The sequence below is a fragment of the Magnolia sinica genome, chromosome 9 (assembly GCF_029962835.1).
Source record: "Magnolia sinica isolate HGM2019 chromosome 9, MsV1, whole genome shotgun sequence".
Lineage (NCBI taxonomy): Eukaryota > Viridiplantae > Streptophyta > Magnoliopsida > Magnoliales > Magnoliaceae > Magnolia > Magnolia sinica.
The window spans coordinates 39,242,875-39,263,883 of record NC_080581.1 but is presented as its reverse complement, the minus strand read 5'-3'; the positions used below and the strand labels follow the sequence as shown (position 1 = coordinate 39,263,883).

Here is a 21,009-nt window from a genome sequence, read left to right as displayed (position 1 = left end):
TTTTGCAATATCTCCTTAACCGCATGGGGTTCGACAAGAAGTGGAGTGGCTCGATGGCGGAGTGTGTCGGGTCGGCATACTTTTCAATTCTTCTCAACGGATCTCCTTTTGGCTTCTTCAAGAGTTCAAGGGGTCTCAGGCAAGGGATCCTTTATCCCCTTATTTATTCCTCATCGTGATGGAGTCCTCCTGAATGCTGCAGCAGGGCCAAGCGGAAGGAGGGCTACAAGGGATTCCCATCTCGGGTATGAGCGATCCAATAACTCACATTCAATATGCGGACAACTCTCTCATTTTCTCCGATGCCAGAGCTGAGAAGGTGGAAAATTTATGGACTGCCATTCGATGTTTTGAAGTGGTATCCGGTCTTCGTGTCAACCTGGTTAAATCCAAAATGTTCGGCATCAACATGGACAGCGACAAAGTAACTAGCACGGCTGCCACCGTCGGTTGCACTCCTGCTGTTCTTCCCTCCTTTTTTGTTGGCCTCCTACTTTGTATCGGAAGGCCTCCCCCTCGAAGGTGGGAGAAAGTCACCTCTCGATGTGAGAAGATGTTGGCCAGATGGAAATGTCGCTACCTCTCTTTAGGCGGACGTATCACCCTCATTAAAGCCTCCTTATCTAATCTCCCAATCTATTTTATGTCCCTCCTGAAGTGCCCAAGGGCGGTCCTTGTTTTGCTGGAAAACATGAGAAGAGATTTCTTATAGCGTGGCAGGGAGCTTAAGCAGAAATTTTCTTTGCTCAGCTGGAAGGAGGTTTGTAGGAACCGGTGTTTTAAATATCGATGATATTAGCTGATATATCCCACAATATATCTTGTGTCCCACTTGTGCGATACGAAACGCACAAGTAGTGCCGATATATCCCACCTATTCAATCCAGTTATCGTTTTCGATTTTCGATCCATGTTTTTGTTGTAAATCACGTTAAACCAATGTCAAATGGTTACAAATTTATGATTCTTTATATTTTACATGAAAAATCATGGATTTTGAACTTCGATTTCAAGATTTAGGGGAGATGGTCAAGTTGCGGAAAATTGAGAAAAATCAAATTTTCTCAATTTCTCGCAAATCAATTGCATTCTTTGTATCCAAACACAAAATTAAACATGAATGTAACCTAATCTAGTGATTCTTCTTTTGCTTTTGAATGAATTGCTTGTGTTTCCATACATTTTTTACGTTTATAAATGATACGAATATATTTTGAATATACTTGCATCAGTTCATTTGGAAAGCATATATATTAGGACCCCATATAAAGGAAACCCCCATTATGTGCAATTTTTTTTGGTAATCTTTTGATTTCAAAGTGTGTATTGATGTCTTTTTCAACAATCCCTGAATTTTCATTGAAAAATTCAACCAATTTCCCAATGTTCCCATGTTTCCCAACAACAACGATACATTGTGCGATATAACCGATATATCCCATGTGATAAAAGATACGTATCCGTATCCTAAGGGTGCGATACATTACGCGATAACGATATTTAAAACATTGGTAGGAACTTCCGGGACCCGGGGGGGTGGGCGGGGCAGGGATCCGAAATCTTAAAATCATGAACAGGGCGCTGATGGGTAAGTGGATCTGGCATTTGGGATCGGAATCAAGAAGTTTTTGGAACAAGATCATCAAGCTCAAATATGGTCTCTCAAACGATGGCTGGTGGATCAAAGAGTCCTCCATCATCGTAAGGCGTCCCCCATCTGGAAGGATATCCTTCACACGAAGAAGGAAGTGATTAGAGGCATTGTTTTCGGTCTGGGTAACGGGGAAAAAATTCGTTTCTGGGCAGGCATGGATTGGGGACTCTCCGCTTAAAATCTGTTTTCCTTCCATCTTTGCTCTTGCTTCTCACAAAGCAGCCTCTGTTGTGGACAGACTATTAGCGGCTTGCCAGTTTGGAACATAAAGTGCAGAAGGAATTTGTATGATTGGGAAATCCCTGATTATGTTGATTTGCTGACCCATCTTTCTACTGCCCGGCCTTCTTCTGAGAGTGACAGTCTGCGATGGAACCTCGACAAGAATGGGGTTTTTTCTGTTTCATGTCTTCCCTGTGGGCCTCCTCCTCCTCCCACCCTAGTCACGTTCCTTTTCTTTGGAAGTACGCTGTCCCTCACAGGATTGTAGCTTTTGGCTGGCTTGCAGGAAGAAAGAGGATCTTCACCATTGATAATCTCAGACGCAGGGGTATGATTCTCCCGAACATCTGTCTGTGCTGCATGCGTGATGCAGAATCGGTCAACCATCTCTTGCTTAACTGTTCGTTCATTCAAGTTGTTTGGGTTGGGATCTTCCGCTCCTTTCACATCTCCTAGTGTCTTCTTGAGAAAATCGACGAGTTCCTTCCTGCTTGGCACGGAGTGCGCCTCGGTAGATTAAAGACCAAGCTCTGGAGAATGGCTCTCCTTGCGGTTTGGTGGTTTGTCCGGGAAGAGCGTAACAACCGTTGCTTTTGGGACCTGGCAAATTCTACTGACTTTGTGCAGTCTAAGGCCAAAAGGGCTATTATTGAGTGGGCTGCTTGTGGCTCCTCTTTTCTTGAGTGTGATCTGCTTTTCCTTTCTTAGTTTTCTGATCGGCTCTCTCAACGGATTGTTGTTTCTGTTGGTGTTTGTTGTCTGTTGTTTGTTTTTCTTTTCTTTTTAATGAAATCGTTATCTTTCAAAAAAAAAAAATAATAAAAAAATCACCTGTGTTTCATGTAGTGGGATAAAGGATGGAATACCAAGATCATCATCTTCTATCATAGCCTTGTCCCAACTATTTGGTGAAAACTTTGACATGATTAGAATTATAGCCCCTTCAAGTGGTTTCTTATGCCACAATATTATTTCCCTTCAATGATCCAATGGTTCCGTAAGTACCACACAGAGAGAGAGAGAGAGAGAGAGAGAGAGAGAGAGAGAGAGAGAGAGAGAGTCACGCTCTCTTGTGCACCTTTTTACATGCACACTCGTGTGCAACTTTGCAAACGTGTCCTGGGCATAAAATCTGAACGGTCCATGTGATGCGGCATCCCATGAAAGCCCTAGGGCCCAACTTTCAAAAAATCCAAAACTCTAGTGGGCCACAGCAAAGAGAGGAGAAATCAAGGGAGGAAACTATTTCCTTTTGCATGGCCCATCGGAGTTTTGGATCAGGTTGAAAGTTGGGCCCTAGGGGTTTTATGGGGCTGCGCATCACGTGGACGTTTCAGATTTTGTGCTCATATCACGTCAGATGAGTTCTTAAAAAGTTCTCACGAGTTCTCATGAGAACTGATGCGCAGGTGAGCATTTCACTGTGTGTGTGTGTATACTTACATTACGCTTTATAAGAGACCGTCTACTGTCTTTATATTTATTGAATGTTTTTAGGGTGAACACTTTTCCACCGAGAATATGAATGGGTCCATCACGACGATGAAAAGGATAGCCACTGTCAGCTCTTTGTTGTACTGTAGTATTATGTCTCTTGATGAAATGGCCACTTAGTTCTTACACTATGCTTTATAATGAAGATCCTTCTTTATAGTTACTGAGTTTTTTCTTTTGGTTTTTTCAACTGATTCTCTTGTGCCAGAAAGAATGGGTTAAACCTTTACATTCTTTAAGCTTTGGCCATCAAACAGAAGTCGAGACTGTTGAGCCCTTTATCCTGTCCACACCGAATTTTTAGGTTTTTGTGGATGTTATTCTTTCTTTTTACGTGCTGATTGTACTCTCTCATGGTCCAGGCCTCACTGAATCCCTGTTTCTTGTCCACAAAGATGAGTATCCTGAACATGAGCAGGCATCCCTAAGACAACTCTATCAGGCGAAGGTTTAATGTCTTCCTATTGTTCATACTATAATTTTGATTTAGCTAAGTTTTTCTGGAGTTCATCCATTGCATCAACCTTATTCCTTGGTTTGCTATTATCATATGCAGATGGATGAGTTGCGTGCTGAAGTGCAGCAACAGCCTGACACAGCAGGGACAATCTCACGTTCAAAAGCAGGTTCACTTCTACCTTCACACCAGCAAATATCTGTTACTGTGGTGACAGAATTTGTGCGCTGGAATGAAGAGGCAATTTCTAGGTGCACATTGTTTTCTTCCCAGGTAAAAGTTGTCCTTGGATGACAGTTTCTTTTGAGTCTTGGAGTATATCCATAGCCAGAACCCATACAGACAATGATCTGAGTAATGATGGGCTACTGCATTGTAGCTCATTTTCTAGTACTAAAGAATTCTGACCTAGTTTTCATCATGAATGATGTGCTATTCTTTCATACATATCGGAACAACATGGCCTTTCTTTTCACCTTCAACTTGAAGAAAGCCTAAAAGGGTCTCTCTCTCAAGCTGAACTTGGTTTCCTGCCTTTTTTAAATGCATGGTTGACATTGTAATTCATGTCATGGAATTGTTCGGTGAAACATTTTGTCACTTTCTATATAGGTTTTTTGTGATATTGTTGTCAAAATTTTCCTTTTCTCTTCCAGTTTCTGCAAGATAATTTCTCCCTATGCCTATTTGAAAATTTCACCAAGTCTTCCTTTGTGATGGATTTTCAATTTCATAACTTTTAAAAGTCTTATGCTGTAGCATTTTACATTAGATAATTTTCTTCATGTTTGTGCTTGGGTAGTAACTTTTTTTCTGGAGTATATTTTTACAACCTGAAAGCACACAGATTCTGCTTCATGCATTTTGGAACAAACTAGTTGAGCATTTAATCTTTTGCTTATTTATTTCTATCAGTAAATTGATTTCAAGGTGTCATTGTCCAGCCTACTACTCTTGCAGCTTGTGTGAAATCAGTTTTCAATTGCTTGCTTGATCAAGTAAGTGTAGCACAACCATTCCATTTTTGTTGTTTCATTGAAATAGGGGCTGCTTTCATCTTAGCCATATTGGAAGTACTTCCCATGTTTTTCCATTTGCAGGTAAGTCAATATATAACAGATGGTCTTGAGCGAGCTAGAGAGAGTCTTAATGAGGCTGCAGCTTTAAGGGAAAGATTTATGATTGGCGCAAGTGTCAGTAGAAGGGTTGCTGCTGCCGCTGCTTCTGCGGTATGACAGTACTCCGCTACATGCCTTTTCTTTAGATGCTTTATAGATTAATGGTCGATCTGCTACCTGCTATTTAACAGTTCTATGCTTCCGCAAAATTTTAAAAATGTCTCCTTAGAGAATTGGAATTGGTGGTTATGTGCAGGCAGAGGCTGCTGCTGCTGCTGGTGAAAGCAGTTTCAGATCTTTCATGGTTGCTGTGCAACGTTGTTCCAGCAGCGTGGCAATAGTCCAACAAGTATGCGTACTTTGTCGAATCATGTGGTTCAGATGATATTAGGCCAATGAATTGAAATGGTAATGGAGAGGTTTCTTTATTGCAGTATTTTACAAACTCCATTTCTCGGCTTTTACTTCCTGTGGATGGGGCACATGCTGCTTCATGTGAAGAAATGTCAACTGCTATGTCCACCGCAGAGGCTGCTGCTTTTAAAGGGCTTCAACAATGCATTGACACTGTTGTGGCCGAGGTCTGTACAAATTACATCTAACAATACAATCGAATATCATGACATAAAGAGGTTTGCTCAAATACATCCCGATGTATTGCAATGTGATTCGTCAGGACTTTAGCCATTGGAATTGTTTTTTTTTTTTTTTTTTCAATGATCCAAACCGCTTATGTGGTAGGTCTGCCCCTGGAATATGCCTGAAAATTTCATCAATCTGAACATTTCAACCCTTTGATTACACAAAGGTAATGGTGACCATCCATTTTCAAACCCAAAGACCCAAATTTCAAATGATTCAATTGATCCAGTTTTAAGAGGTTCTATTTGCCACATATCCATCATACAGGTTGAGACTCATCGTATAAACACTAAGGATCATTGGAACACAATCTAGATTCGAAGGCTAAAGTCTCGACATATCACATTGCAATATTTTAAGATCTATTCAAGCAAACCTCTGACATAAATACGACCTTATCATTGCATGCATCTTGTGAAAGTTGTTCTTTGCTTGTGTTAACATATGACCAGCTAAAAATTTAGTAAGTAGTGACATTAGGTAGCCACATTATACCATCATATGAACCTGTCACTTCACAACATTTTTCTTGCAGTTATTTATCATGATCTTTTATGTGATTGACTTTATTCACCTTACACTATTTTTTACTCTACACATTGCACTGCATTTTGGATGGCCTGTTTCATGCTAGATGAACAATTTCGTCTTACAAGTCCTTTGAGCTGTGTTTCTTGGATAACTTTAGGGCCATTTGGTGTGCGGAAGTCGGGTTACCGTAGCCCAAATTCCACTGAAACCTGAGAGTTCCAACTTGTGGCGTGCTTTTGCTACTAGGAAGTCAGGTTCCGTCCAATCTCTACTTCCCCCAAATCCCACAACTCACAGCCCAAGTGAGAATGTGTGATGTAGAGTTACTGGAACTCTACTTCCACTTGTAGAGTTTCCATAGGGGAGTGATAGAGTTGTATGATACACATTATAAATGGGTTCTCATGTTTGAAAAGTAGGGGCACGGTTCAGCATCCCAGACCATTGATCTCTGGTGATTCATACTGTGGATAGAGCATGTCCAGAGAAGCTCTCAGATTGAAAGATCCTAGTAACCAATCTGTAACGCCTTGAAAATCGGCGGTCGAGCAGAAGCCCAACTCCCGAGTTCCAACACATCACTTATGCAACATAGATAATGATGATTAAATGTTGTTTGTATTAGTGCCTTAAACATAAATGGGATTATACCAAATCATCATATCATACTTCAGAGACAGTTAAATTACACAAGCGGAAGACTGTGATAAGTATATAAAGTATGTAAGTAATTGTGAGTCTCCTAAGTATGATCATGTTACCAGGTCAAATAGTTACAAGTATTGTTTCAAAATACAAAATGTCAAAATGTGGTGGTCCACTACAAAGTATAAGCCCTGAAGCCCCGTCGACCCGAACGGTCTATATAAACCCGCCTGAATACTGCATATATGAGAATGCCTCCTTATCATCCTCAAAGTCTGGCTCTGCCTCGTCGGCTGCGCCATCATCTGAAACTAAAACAGGGTCTGGTTGGTGTTTAAAACACTGTCCCGTAACGTGGGAGTGAGTGATAAACTCAGTGGAGCTATAAAGCAAAGGTTAACATGTTATCAATTGAGTCAAGCAGTAATGATAAAGCAATACAACCAAGCGTCCCTAAATACTCTGATTAATGCAAGAATGGTATGTATTAATGATGCATGCCCTTGCCTGCACTCCCTTTGCGATCTTTATCTCACGGTCGCGACATATCAGTCACTTCTTCAGTGCTCTACCCAACGCCAAACGGCACATGCATTGTGGTGCATGAGTGTGCTTACCAAGTTCTTATTAGGCCTTTTCATACAGCAGGATTTGGAAAACTAAGGTACCTCCCTTATATCAATTCCCAAACAATGATCCATTTTAGGGTCGTCAGTCCTAGTAGTCTCATACGATGATGCGATTACAGGTCGCTACAAAGGGCTCGTCACCTCAATGCATGCCTGGTTCATACTCTTGTTTATTACGGCAAGGCTCGTCACCTCAGCGCAGTCTTAGAGTATGCTCGAGGTCACTACGAATGACTCGTTACCTAGTCGTAGGCCGACAGCTCGAATACAGTGTCCTATATCACCGTATTCGGCTCACGAGTCTGGGTTGCTCACTGGTCACTACCGGTAGGCTCGTCAACCCGGCGTAGGCCGACAGCTCGACCACGGTGTCCCATACCACCATGTCCGGCTTATGAGTCTTAGCGGTTCGAGATACCAAGGGTAACGGGCTTTCCACTGGTGAGTTTGGTACCTTAGGTTCAAGCAGTAGCGTCCATACATGGTGAACATACATCGGGTCAATCGGGTTACTTGACGAGTTCGACTGGTACGAGTGCACATCGAGTTGATCGACATGAAGTGCGTAAGCACTCCGTATGGCCTAACCACTGTCGACAACCAAAGTACGACTCAGATTCATCGAACATGTCCTGTGTGGTGAAACAACCTCAGCCACTTATTCAGTGCCTGTTACCGATTACCTGGACTATACTGTAGTCCCAAACACACTCAATTCCGACAAGTAATCATATGATGTAGTCAAAGCAGTAACGAACAAGTAATTCAAATCCTACAGCCATTTGAGCAATTTATGAAATACACATAACATGAATTCACACATATGCATTTCGTAAGTAAAACAGACAACGTAGTGTAGGTACATGGAGGGATTTATATACATAACTAAGGTAGTTGAGAATCTTATCTCAACACCCATATAAAGTACATTTCACCAAATACTAACTCATACAGACATTTTATCAAACACTTATAATACACATATCACATACATAACATGAGTTGATTATAACATATATTTGGACAGATCCTTCTAATGAGGAGTTGTCACATACACAACCATCATGTAATTGCATTCCCTAGACATGGCAGGCACAAATCATAGTCCCATATTCATTCAGCCATTTCTACAAACACTTAGGCTACACACTACAACATACATGACGTATGTTGGCATAACATGTATTAGGGCAAATCCTTTCGCCAAGGAGTTGCCACAATTACATCAATCCTATATCTACGAGGACCACGACGGATAATCATGTCAAGCACAAATCCCAATTCCAAACTCATTCAAACATTTCAACAAACACATGGAATACACTAAACTCAACATAGTTCATATATATATCTGAAAAGCGAAACAAACATTGCATTTGGCATGTGAAATGGCACCCACGTCAGTTATAAATCATTAACTGGCATTGAAAGCCTTGAAAACTATAACCTAAACGTTTATAGTCCGCACCTTACCCCGGTAAATGCGTAACGAATTCAGTTTAGACACTAAATCTTTGTCAACAGTAGAATGACAACCTATAGCATGAAATAGGTTAGCTATTTCATCACTTACACTATTGGAAAACCTAAAATAGAATAGGGTTAGGTTTTCTTACCCAAGTACGGAGTTGGAATCGCCGGAAAAGCAATACAGGTGTGGTGGTTAAGCACGTGGAGTGATGGGATTGAATCCCAGGAAGAAACGCTGACTCCCTCTCTCACTTTCTCTCTTTCCTTCTCTTCTCTCTCTTAGGGTTTTCCAAATTCGTATGGAATGAGAGAGAGAGAGAGGGTTTAAGGCACTTATATAGGCCCAGAACTGATGGGAATGGCCCCAGGGCCAAGGTATACTTAGGTTATGTCCAAAGAGCGTCCGTTTCGATCCAACGGAGCACTTCTGGAGACCCCTTTTCTGCGTGCGGTCGGACTTAAGCTCCCTGACAATGGATCTAGGTTGAGTTAAGTTTTCAGTCCGATCGGATATACAGATCGACCGTGGCGGACCAGTTTCAGTTCAACGGTCACCAGTGCTCGATCAGGGCCACAAGTGTACTGACATGTGTTGAAAATTTTTCCTAATCCGAGGGTGTAATTGGGTCAGATTCCGACGGTCTGAATCCTTAGATTTGGCCTGCAAGTGAAACGACTCAATTCACTTAAGTCCCAGTTCATTTCTTAAAGATATTCGCGTTTCTCATACACTTTGCTCCGGGCTCAAGTTGTGCGTTTCTAGACACTATCAGGACTTGATTTCTGAGGTGGTTGTCAAGTCCAATAAAGCGGTCATAACCGTATAGTTTCGTAGCAATCGGACTTTTGACGTGCGGTCCAGGTTCGATACGGAGTTTCAAAGTGCTCCCAAGAGCAACTGGGTTTTGAGATGGATCCTAAGTTTTAAGGTAATGTAGCGTTAACGATTCTACACGTTTTGGGTCTTGCAGATCATATTTAAAGTGATTAGTGCTAATTTCACAAGTAATCTAGTTTAGTTAACTCTCGTTTAATTTTTAAAGAATTTGGTCCTGTGTGATTTCTGCCTGAGGTGATACTCGGGTCTTTGTACGGATTTTTCCGAGACGTTACACAATCTCAGGCCCTGTTTTTATTTGAATGTGAACCGTTATTTGATTTCTCCATTATTTATCTATCCGTCGAGTGTCGGCCTCATATTAGGAGGTCAAGAATGTCCTATCGACCCTGTTAAAATTAACTGGATAGCTGATAGGTACCCAGCCTGATTTAATTTTTTAAACAGGTCCAAAAATTGGAAGTGGACCCATTCAAATTGGGCCGGGTATCCCAAGTACCTGTTGATAGCTCTAGTGCTTCCGATATGATGTTGATGGCTCTGTAATTTTTCTGCAGATTTAACTGTGGTTGCCCTTCCTGCCAATGAAAACTACGACAGGCTGCAACCAGTGAAGGGAATTATTCCAGTTACCTGGATTCAGAGACTTGGATTTTCCTCCTGAATTGGATGAACTTTAATGTTTCTTTGCATCTATGACTCTTCGACTATGAATCTTCATCATAATTCTTGATTTGGTACTGCAATCTGCTACTGTTTTCATGCATGTCTGACCCACCCTCGAATCAACTTGACTACAAAAACAGTCTTGGGTGGGGTAGCTTATGATTAGTTGTAAAAGAGTATTGGGCACTAAACATGGGCTAGCTGTTCTGTTTCAGCCTCTAGTGTGGTTTAGTTTTTTTTCTTTTTCCTGGAACTTTTTTGCAGGTGGAGCGACTGCTGTCTGCAGAACAAAGAGCAACCGACTATAGATCACCTGATGATGGAAATGCTCCCGATCACCGACCAACAAATGCATGCACAAGGTTCATTCAACTGTACAGTATGGAATCTTACATTTTGAATGCGTGTGCATTCATGTACAACCAAGAGATTGCTGATTGTTAACCCCTTTTGTCAGAGTTGTTGCATACCTCTCCCGAGTACTTGATGCTGCATTCACTGCTCTAGAAAGTCAAAATAAACAAGCTTTCCTCACTGAACTGGTACAGTAATTTATTTCATTTGGATCTCTTGCAAACTATGAATATCTAGGATGCTATTGATAGGACTTAAATCTAGTACAAGAACATTTTCTTAATGGATCTATTTATGTATACATGTGCAGCATTTTGTACTTTAGCATGTATGCACATCTCTGGTAGATATCCACACACACACACACACACACACACACACATGCGCAGCATTTTTGTACTTTAGCATGTATGCACATCTCTGGTAGATATTCATATATATATATATATATATATATATATATATATATATATATATATATATATATATATCAAATCTTAGTTCTGTTAGAAAAAAATAGGTCAAAGTATATAACTTACGTTGCATTTTGCTTTGATATAACAAATTAAACACCTGTGTTCATACGCATATACTATATCAGTGTCTATTATCAAATGGCCTGCCTTGGATTGGTAAACACCGACTTCCCTGTACACATTTATGTTTTCTCTTGCATGCTATTGAAGCATCTTATGGCCGCAACTCTTGCTCAAACAGTTTGTTCATCTCTTAATTCTCCCACTTTTTATGTTTGGTATATTTTTGGTTATTGAAGTCTTATTTGCATTTCCACATTTCTATTTTCACATTGTCTATGACTCTTCTATTTATATTTGAAGTGGTGGTGATGTTAATTTTAGGGAAACCGCTTGCATAAGGGGCTGCTTAATCATTGGCAGAAGTTCACCTTTAGTGCCAGGTAAAAATTCTTACTCTTTTATGAATCTTGATTGTTAGTATTGTTGAGATTCATTTAAAATTAAAAACTATGTTGTAATTACGATAATGGCAAATAGCACAATTTCCTTGAGGTGGTCAGACTTGTAATAATGTTAAGTACTTAGCTGTTTTTTAATCTGTAACTATGATTCGTCTTAGCAATTGGTAGGAAAACCCCACACACAATGAAGAATGTGCAACCCCCTTCTTTTGCAAGCATATTGGCTAATACATAGCCTGTCTATGTGCCCAGTTATCCAGAACTTGATAGGAGGCTTAACTCCCTAATTTTTCTAACTACGGAGGAAGCTTAAAAGGCTCTACTTTCAAGTGTGATGCTCAAATACGAAATACCAAAGATCATACCCACCCCTGGAGAAGTACTCTTTAAATGGTTTTAGGTTGATGAGAATGGTCAAATTCAACTTTGTTGAAGTTCCTACTCAAAAAGGTTTAGGAACAACTTGCATGGTGTTGCCTCTATCGTCCTTCACAAATCGTCCAATCATCGAGCTCCCTGGATTACATGCAAATCGTCCAATCATCGAGCCTCCATCATTGTGTATTTTCAACACCTTGGCTTTTAAGCCAACCAAGTGTCACACCCTGAATCCAGCGTCCAGATACATACGCGATCACGACACCGAGCCTTAAGGCATGACTTAGGAGAAAGATTATTATTATTATTATTTTAATTTTTGAACTTCATTGAACAACCAGAGCCATTTTACACCAGTTGGCCAAAACTCTCCCAACCACTATCCAACCTTGGCAGTGGAAACATGTTACATACCCAATGTGCTCACCCAACCCGGTCCGATGATTGGGAACCCTTTTTATCGCAACATATGCCGTAGGCTTGTTACACCTCATTCTCCATCCGACCTTGGCAGTGGGGACCTCTTGCAACTTGTGCTCACCCCACCCAGGTCGACAATGGAGGACCCAATTGGTACCAAGTTGGGTTTAGAGACTCTCACCTAAGGAACCCCTCAATGTTCCTTTCTATTTGGCTTCATGGATTTGCAACCTAGGGGACTCAATTGCCCCTCTTGAATTTTCGGTGTTCTCAAAATATTCTTGTGGTTATAGCCATCCACATGCATGAGGTACATGAGTTCACCATTCTGAACCATCTCAAGTTTCTAACCATTCACATGAGCTCATAAATCCGAACCATCTGAAGGTTCTAACTGTCCATATGAGCTCACAAATCCAAACCATCTCAAGGTCTTAACTATTCACATGAGCTCACAAATCTGAATCATCTCAAGGTTCTAACTATCCACATGATTTCACAATTTCCAACCATTTTATGGTGCATATGTATGAGTTTTTATGCATGATTCAAGAGAGGTCTTTTAAGTTACTAAGTTATCAAATTGTAGGTTTACACATGATTTGCTACTTTAGTGAAGGGATAGTCTACATAGGATTCTCCATTCAATAAGAGGTTTAATTTGCACACACTTATGCATGCATGATTGTCTAATTTGTTGTACTTGTACACTTGAGAAAGAGCAACTTCTACAAACACAATGCACACTTCATGGGTTTAATTTGCCACACTACTAATACCCTTGAACATTGGTCTATTTTGCACATGCAACACATTCGAATAGTGGACTGTTTTGGTCAAGTGGGCCAACATAGGCAGTATTCATCCATGCTCAAGTGAACCAAGTTAAGCATCATTCACACATGTTCAAGTGAACCAAGTCTGGTTTGTGCACTTCTAACCAATGGTCAAGTGGGCCAACATAGGCAGTATTCACCCATGCTCAAGTGAACCAAGTTAAGCATCATTCACACATGTTCAAGTGAACCAAGTCAGGCATCATTCACACATGCTCAAGTGAACCAAGTCAAGCATCATTCACACACGTTCAAGTGAACTAAGTCAAGCATCATTCACACATGTCCAAGTGAACTAAGTCAAGCATCATTTACATATGTTCAAGTGAACTCAGTCAAGCATCATTCACTCATGTTCAAGTGAACTAAGTCAAGCATCATTTACATATGTTCAAGTGAACTCAGTCAAGCATCATTCACTCATGTTCAAGTGGGGACTGATTTAAGCATCATAAACACATGTTCTAGTGGGCTGATCTTAACATCATTACCATACATCCAAGTGGACTGATATAAGCATCGTAAACACATGTCCAAGTGGGCTCATTTAAGCATCATAAACACATGTCCAAGCAGAGCATCATAAACACATCCACCAAGTGGATTGATTTACGCATAAACACATGTCCAAGTGGACTCATTTAAGCAACTGATTTGGGCTCACTAGGCCATCCTAGGTGGCTTGCCACCTGTTGACTTGGATCATGCAAGGAGGAGAAAAAATGGGGAGAAGTGAGTGAGATGTACTCACTTGTTACCTCTCGTGCAGTGTCCCTTTGATGAATTGGTTAGGTGGCTTTAAGTTTAGCCTCTCTCTCTCTCTCTCTCTTCCAAGCTTGGGTGTGTGAAGGGCTAGCAATGGGGGAGTGGGCCTTGCTTATATGAAGAGAGAGAGAGGGATGGGAAATAAGGTGTGATGAGGTAAGAGAGAGGGATGGGAGGTAAAGTGTGATGAAGTATGAGAGAGGGGAGGGATGGGAGCTAAGGTGTGATGAGGTAAGAGAGAGGGGAAGGATGTAGAGAGCACGGAAGTGGAGATGAAATAGCATGGAAGAGGAGAGGGGTCCATAGGGGGTAGGTAGGAGTGGTTGGGTGTGGGAGAGGCCTTGATCTTGGTCAAGGTCAAGGTCAAGGTTGAGGGGGTAAGGTGTAAACCGGAGTGATGTGGAGGTATATGTGGGATGTAGGTCCCATGGTCAAAGTCAAGAGTCAAAGGTCAACAGTTAATGGTCAATGGTCAATGGAGGTTTGTGTAGGTTTGGAGTGTGAGTAGTATTGTGTAATGGGTGTGTCTGTGTGTGTGGCACATCAGTGAGAGTAGGTGTGTGTGGGTGGATGCATGTGTGAAGGTATGCATGCATAGTAAAAATTCAAGGTTATTACACCAGGCAACCACCTTACATACATTGAAGGTGCAACCTATTAGAAAGGCACATCCTAATGATGATCCAAGCAACTCAACTTTCTCATTTATTGTTCCTACCATCCATGGTCTGCCAAATATGAAAGATCTCACAAATACCATTGCGGGCAAATGTTAAGTGGAAGTTCCTAAGGAACTAATCACTCGTAAATGGAAGGAAAAAAAAGGACTCCAGACTCCAACAATCAGGCGCTGTTACTAGATTTAGTTGATGACCATGTCACTTGTTCGTCTGACTCTTCGGTTGCTCAATTTGTATATTCCAATTGCTCTTAAAAAGGCTACTCTCTCTCTCTCTCTCTCTCTCTCTCTCTCTCTCTCATGAAGCAATTAACAATGCTGTCTCATATCAGGCCTTCTCTTCTTCATATGAGTCTTTTCTTTCTATTCTTGATTCTTCTCATATTCCTTTAAATCTGATGGGTGCCCTAACTTTAACCAGGCGCAATAATATAATACTCAAGTGGAATTATATCATGGTTGAGGAAATAACAGCCCTAGAAAACAACGTTATATGGGAACTAATAGATATTCCTGGAGGGGAAAGATCGGTGAGCTGTAAGTGGGTTACTCTATTGATCATAGAGCTGATGGGCTAGTTGACAGATGTAAAGCTCACTAACTTGTGTTTTACCCAAAATACAGTATTGATTATTGTTATCGCCAAAATTTGGTCGAACAGATGTGATCAATTGTGGTGGCAAGCCCACCAGTGAACTTGCAAGAATAGAAAGAAGTAGACAATGGGGGTGCCAATCATAGCTATGGATCCTTCGATGCCTAAGACAGGTAGGTAGATTTCGGACTAAAAGATTCGAGCTTGGGTTTGTCTCTTACCTCCCTTCGATCACAGTGGGGGTACTTATAGGGTCCATCAGGCGGTGTCGAGATGTGTGCATCTTATGAGATTCTCGGGATTCTTTGGAAAATCTTATTTGAATATAAATCTTCCCCCGAATATACTATTGAGCCCACCTCGGTCGGCGTGATCTTTGGGTATAATCATATTAGATCTGTTTTCTTGGTTTGTGGCAGGATTTTCTCCGAGTTCCTCGTTCCGTCCCTAGCTGTGGTTGATTTACTCAGCTCGGGAGATGGCTCTTCCAACCGAGATCTGCCTAAAGCTGAACAGGAGTTGAGCTAGCTCAAGAAACTCACTCGAATCGACTCGGTTGAACTCGTTCTGACTCAACTCGTAATATGGTTCGGGTCAAGCCGAGTGCCAATAACCTTAGCTCGAATAAAATCGAGTCAAGTTCGAGCTTGGTTAGGCTCAACTCAACTCGAAACAGAGCTCGAACTCGACTCGCTCAAAATATATAATATATGTAAGTTTTATTTTTTATTATTTATTATTTTTTTATTTTTATTTTTATTTTTAAAGTAAAAGTAAAAAGTAAAAAACCCTAAACCCTTGCACCTGTCTCAGTTCTAACAATCTTGATTTTTTATCATTTTAATTATTTTATAATAATTTAGAAAATAATATTAACTCATGGAAGGGAGCAATAGAAGATGTATAATGAGAGGCTATCAGTTCCAGTAATATCTAGCTTTTTACCATTAACCCTGAGAATATGTTTATTACCTAAATATGAATAAGCAAAGGAATGAATAGCGTTAATTTTGAGAATATGTTTCTTACCAAAATGCAAATAAGCAATGGAATGAATTGTGTGAACTGCAGTCATGATTGGAAGTGGTAGAATCAATAAACCAAAGAGGGGACTAATAGGAGTAGAAAGGTGAGAGTTATTACCAGACAAGCCCATAGCAGAAATGGAGAAGATATAGCAGTGCACACAGAATTTCATACCAATTGTTGGATGCCTTCAGAAACAGTAGTAATATGCAAATCAGTGGCATCTGAACCATGAACCTTAGTTGAAGGTATCACATCTGATTCCTATCCATTGTCAATCAATCAGAATATCACTCACAACCTGATATACCTGCAAGTAAGCCTTTGCGGTTCTGAAGAATGAATACCAGACTAGGTTTTTCACAACATGCTGTGATAATGTGGCCTGGGCATTTGCAATATACTCAGAAGTTCTTCTTCTTGCAATGTGAAGAGATGGCCAAATTCATTACATTCAAAGCACTATATCTGCTATAGATTTCTCTGTGGTGTCTTGTCTCTGATCTGTTGTGTAGCAAGGCAGATTCAATATTCCTTTTTCCTTCAATGGAAGCATATGTTGCAATTCAAGTTTATTCACAAAGGAATTCCCCAAGTATTACATCTATGTGAGACATGGCAACCCGATTGAATGGGTTGTCCTGAGCGCCCTCATAATTTGGATGCAGTTTCATTAAAAATAAATAAAAATCCATTGCTCTCCTTCTTTCATTGACTTCTTTCCAAGACTTGATACTGCAATCCATCGGGACTTCACCCAATGTTCACAATATCGGTATCACATTACATATCACACCCTTGGGATATAGATACGTATCGATTATTGCATGGGATATATCATTTGTATTGGGTAATGTATCATACTTTTTGGGAAACATGGGGAAATTGATTGAATTTTTCAATGAAACTTTAGGGATTGTTTAAAAAAAAAAAAAAAAACCATGATACACGCTTTTAAATCATAACATCTCCAAAAATAAAAATAAAGAGTACACATTAGGTTTCCTTTGTATAGGGCCCTAAGTTGTGCCGTCTAACTGAACTAATGCAACTATATTCAAAGTGAATTCATAAAATCTATAAATGTAAGAAGATATTTATGAAAACACAACCAATTCATTCAAAAGCAAAAGAAGAAATCATCAAACACCTTTAAAATTTTCACATATATTAATTATTTTTAAAATAAATATATAATTATATTTTCGGAAAAAAATCATTAGGCACCTTTAAATGCTCAGAAAATGCAGCCAATTGACCACTGGTAGAAAATAATTTTCGAAAAAAATAATTTTTAATTAAAATATATTTGGTTTTGATATATATATATATAACATGAACATGTAGATCATGCCTCATACATATTTGATTTCATGTTTGAAGTGTAAAATTGCAACGAATTTGTGAAATTTTGAATTATCCCCAATTTCTCTCAAATTGGACTTGCGCTCAAATATCTAAATTAGAGTGTATGTGATGATCATTTCATCAAACACTCCTAAATACTTCGAAATTTGACTCAATTAACTGCTACTAGGAGTGAAATTTCTATATGTGTGTGCGCGCGCGCGCGTGTGGGAAATGGTACTATGAGGTCGACCTCATGGGCACTTCCCATGAGGTCGAGCTGTGTGGGCCCCACCGTGATGTGTGCCAAACATCTTACCCCATTAGTCAAATGCACCATTCCATGGTGGGCCACAGGCTTAAAAATCAAGTCAATCCATGACTTGGGTGGGCCACACCACATTCAACAGTTGAGAGGGGTTACCATCCCATTAAAATATTCATAATCATTTATTGGGCCCACCGAGATGTGGTTCACAAATCCAGCCTATCCATTGTGTGTCCCAGTTGGATGAGGGGTCAGACCAAGTTTCAGCTGCATCCAAAACTCAGGTGGGCCCCACCAAGTGATTCTAATTGTTTTAGGCATGTCTTCACAAGGTTTTAAATGGTATAGCACGCCTTAGTTCCGTATACAGCTGAGTTTTGGCATATCCCATAACCTAAAGTGGACCCATAAAATGCATGGTGTTGATGTTCGACACACATCAAGGTGGGGCCCACACAGCTCGACCTCATGGGAAGTTCCCATGAGGTCAACCTTATAGTACCATTTCCATATATATATATATATATAATTAAAAATAATTTTTTCCCTGAAATTTCACAAAAACATCATAAATCAGTAGATCAGGCCTCATCCTTGTTTCAATTCATGTTTGGAGAGTAAGATTGCAAGTAATTTGGTAGAAATTTTGGAAATTTTAAAATTTCCCAAAATTTTCCCAAATCGGGCCACTTACCCTCAAATCTCGAAATTGAAGGTTAAAAATCTTACTTTTCGATGCAAAACATGAAGAATAAAAAATCTCTTATGATTTTACACTGATTTATATGTTAAAAAAAGAGAGATCAAAGCGCAAAATAACTCACCTTTTGAGAAACGGGCCCAAATGCTAGAAAATCTTGATTCTGATTTCGAATGTAGGTTGTTCTCCCAAATCCAAGTAAAGGATGGACCAAAATCCACCCACAAACAGGTTAGAAGAGAGAACTGAAGAAAAATCAGATTTCAAGGGGTTTTGGGAAGTTCCCTTGTGGTTCCTAGAATTTTTCGACGATATTTTTCGGTACTCAATATCAACAGGTATTGTCAATACCAAGATTTTTTGTGAAAGGAAAAGTTGTGATATCACAATATATTGATGATGCATTGTGATAAAAGTGCGATATTTCGAACAATACACAGGATTGTTTCATTTCCAGCTGTATTCCAGGGATGCCAATGTTGACTTCACCCTTGCTAACAAATACATATTTGGTCCACAGAGTCATAAAACCTGCATGATACTCCTAATTATTTTTGCCGCCCTGTGCACAAGTAAAACATGCCATAATCTAAAACCTTCTTGCCAAATTCGATTGTTGGTATACCTGCTTTAGATAATCCCACATATTTGTGGCCGTACGGAACCCTTGCAGTGGGATCCCTATGTTTGTGTTCACTGAACTCAAGATCCATGAAATGATCTTAGCATTTTTTATTCTCCATTGTTGAGCTCCATCGTTTAACATCCTGTATATGTATGCACAATGTTTTGAACTGAGGGATAAGTAATTAGGCACTTCTTTAGAAAATAGTGTAAAATTGGTACACATAAAAGATATTTGTACGCAGAAAGTGCTTGTTAGACGTATTCCATGGTTCCTAGAAGGCTAGAACTCCTGTTACTTCCATTATTCGTAAATATACATCCACTACAACATAGGATTTCTGGTTGTTATTTTAAAGTCTATGATATTCTATCATAATGTTGATGTTCTATAGACTTATAGTATCAAAGTATGAGATTTGCCAGTGAGTTGACAAAACCTGCCAAAACTGAAGAATACCTTCCACAGTGGTGGCTTGCGGCTGAAGCGTGACATAACCGAGTATGGGGAGTTTGTGCGCAGCTTCAATGCCCCTGCCGTTGATGAAAAGTTCGAGTTGTTGGGCATGTAAGTGATAGTGGATCCATATATTATATACCTTATTTTCTTTGACTACATAGATGATGAATGAAATACAGATTATTTGTGCTTAGCTAGAAGTTTTGTGTTTTCAGCATGGCCAATGTCTTCATCGTGGCGCCTGAGAGCCTTCCTACTTTGTTTGAGGGAACCCCGAGTATCCGGAAAGATGCATTAAGGTATATGAATGATGATCATATGACATTTTCTCTCTTTCACGTATTTATTTTTTATTTTTATTTTTTAGAGTACTTGGGTTTCAAGAATATTAATTTCATGTTGGATCCGCTGTCTCATTTCCAGGTTCATTCAACTTAGGGAGGATTACAAAACAGCAAAGATTGCATCTAGGCTCAATACCTTAATGGCCGAGTCCTAGTTACACCGGAGCACCTGAAAGATGAATTGGTGGCTACAGTCATTTTGAAGTAGGAAACTATTGGGTTTTGGTGGTATTTTGGGAATCGTTAAATCCGAGCCCAGAAGAATCCAGTGGGTGTAATGGACTAAATTGATATGATAACTCAATCCGAGCCGGCCAGCCCCTATTAGTAAACCATTTTTAAGGGGGGGTTATTTGATGCTCTGGCTGCATATGACACTTGATATGCAGGCACTTATAAATTTTACACGTGGCATATATGAAATTAAACCAACTAAAATTTGGAACCCACTATGGCTAAGTTATGGTCTGAAAATTAGATTGATCAAACAATCCTAACCTCTGATTCTTGGACACTTGTTTTTTGAAATTAGACCATTGCAAATAAGATTAATATTTTGTTCATTGCACATCCAAAATGTTAGCCATACGATTGGACAGTTTAGTATGAATCACTTGTATGCCACGTGTGCAATTTCCCAGTAATTTCTGTGTCTCGTCCATCACACTGCCAGAGTATCAAAAGTATTTCTATTTTTTAAGGCATCCATTTGTAAATTTGAATTATACTTGTAGACTTCTGATTCTCATACACATTGAGGTTGGTAATGTCATGTAGTTGCTACATCATAGAACCAGTTTTGATGGTCCGCTCCGCACTAGTAGAAATGGGTTCTTTGGTGGAACCATTCTCCCGGTTGGGCAGGGTTGGGTTTGGGATGCTCCTGCATTTGGCTGGATTCCTGTTC

The 21,009-nt window shown here is 39.9% G+C and overlaps 1 protein-coding gene across 2 annotated transcripts in view; it reads left to right on the top strand.

Moving 5' to 3' along the window:
- Positions 1 to 20,802, top strand: part of LOC131255383 (exocyst complex component SEC10b-like) — a 48,200-nt gene extending 27,398 nt beyond the window's left edge. For both annotated transcript variants that reach the window (XM_058256078.1, XM_058256079.1), the window contains 12 exons: positions 3,733 to 3,818; positions 3,927 to 4,100; positions 4,772 to 4,825; positions 4,928 to 5,056; positions 5,202 to 5,294; positions 5,380 to 5,526; positions 10,631 to 10,728; positions 10,824 to 10,908; positions 11,581 to 11,639; positions 19,768 to 19,866; positions 19,974 to 20,057; positions 20,182 to 20,802. In XM_058256078.1, the coding sequence (XP_058112061.1) occupies positions 3,733 to 3,818; positions 3,927 to 4,100; positions 4,772 to 4,825; positions 4,928 to 5,056; positions 5,202 to 5,294; positions 5,380 to 5,526; positions 10,631 to 10,728; positions 10,824 to 10,908; positions 11,581 to 11,639; positions 19,768 to 19,866; positions 19,974 to 20,057; positions 20,182 to 20,257 (1,184 nt within the window). In that variant the 3' untranslated portion in view covers positions 20,258 to 20,802. The remainder of the gene's footprint in view (positions 1 to 3,732; positions 3,819 to 3,926; positions 4,101 to 4,771; positions 4,826 to 4,927; positions 5,057 to 5,201; positions 5,295 to 5,379; positions 5,527 to 10,630; positions 10,729 to 10,823; positions 10,909 to 11,580; positions 11,640 to 19,767; positions 19,867 to 19,973; positions 20,058 to 20,181) is intronic.
- The last annotated feature ends 207 nt before the right edge of the window (positions 20,803 to 21,009 follow it).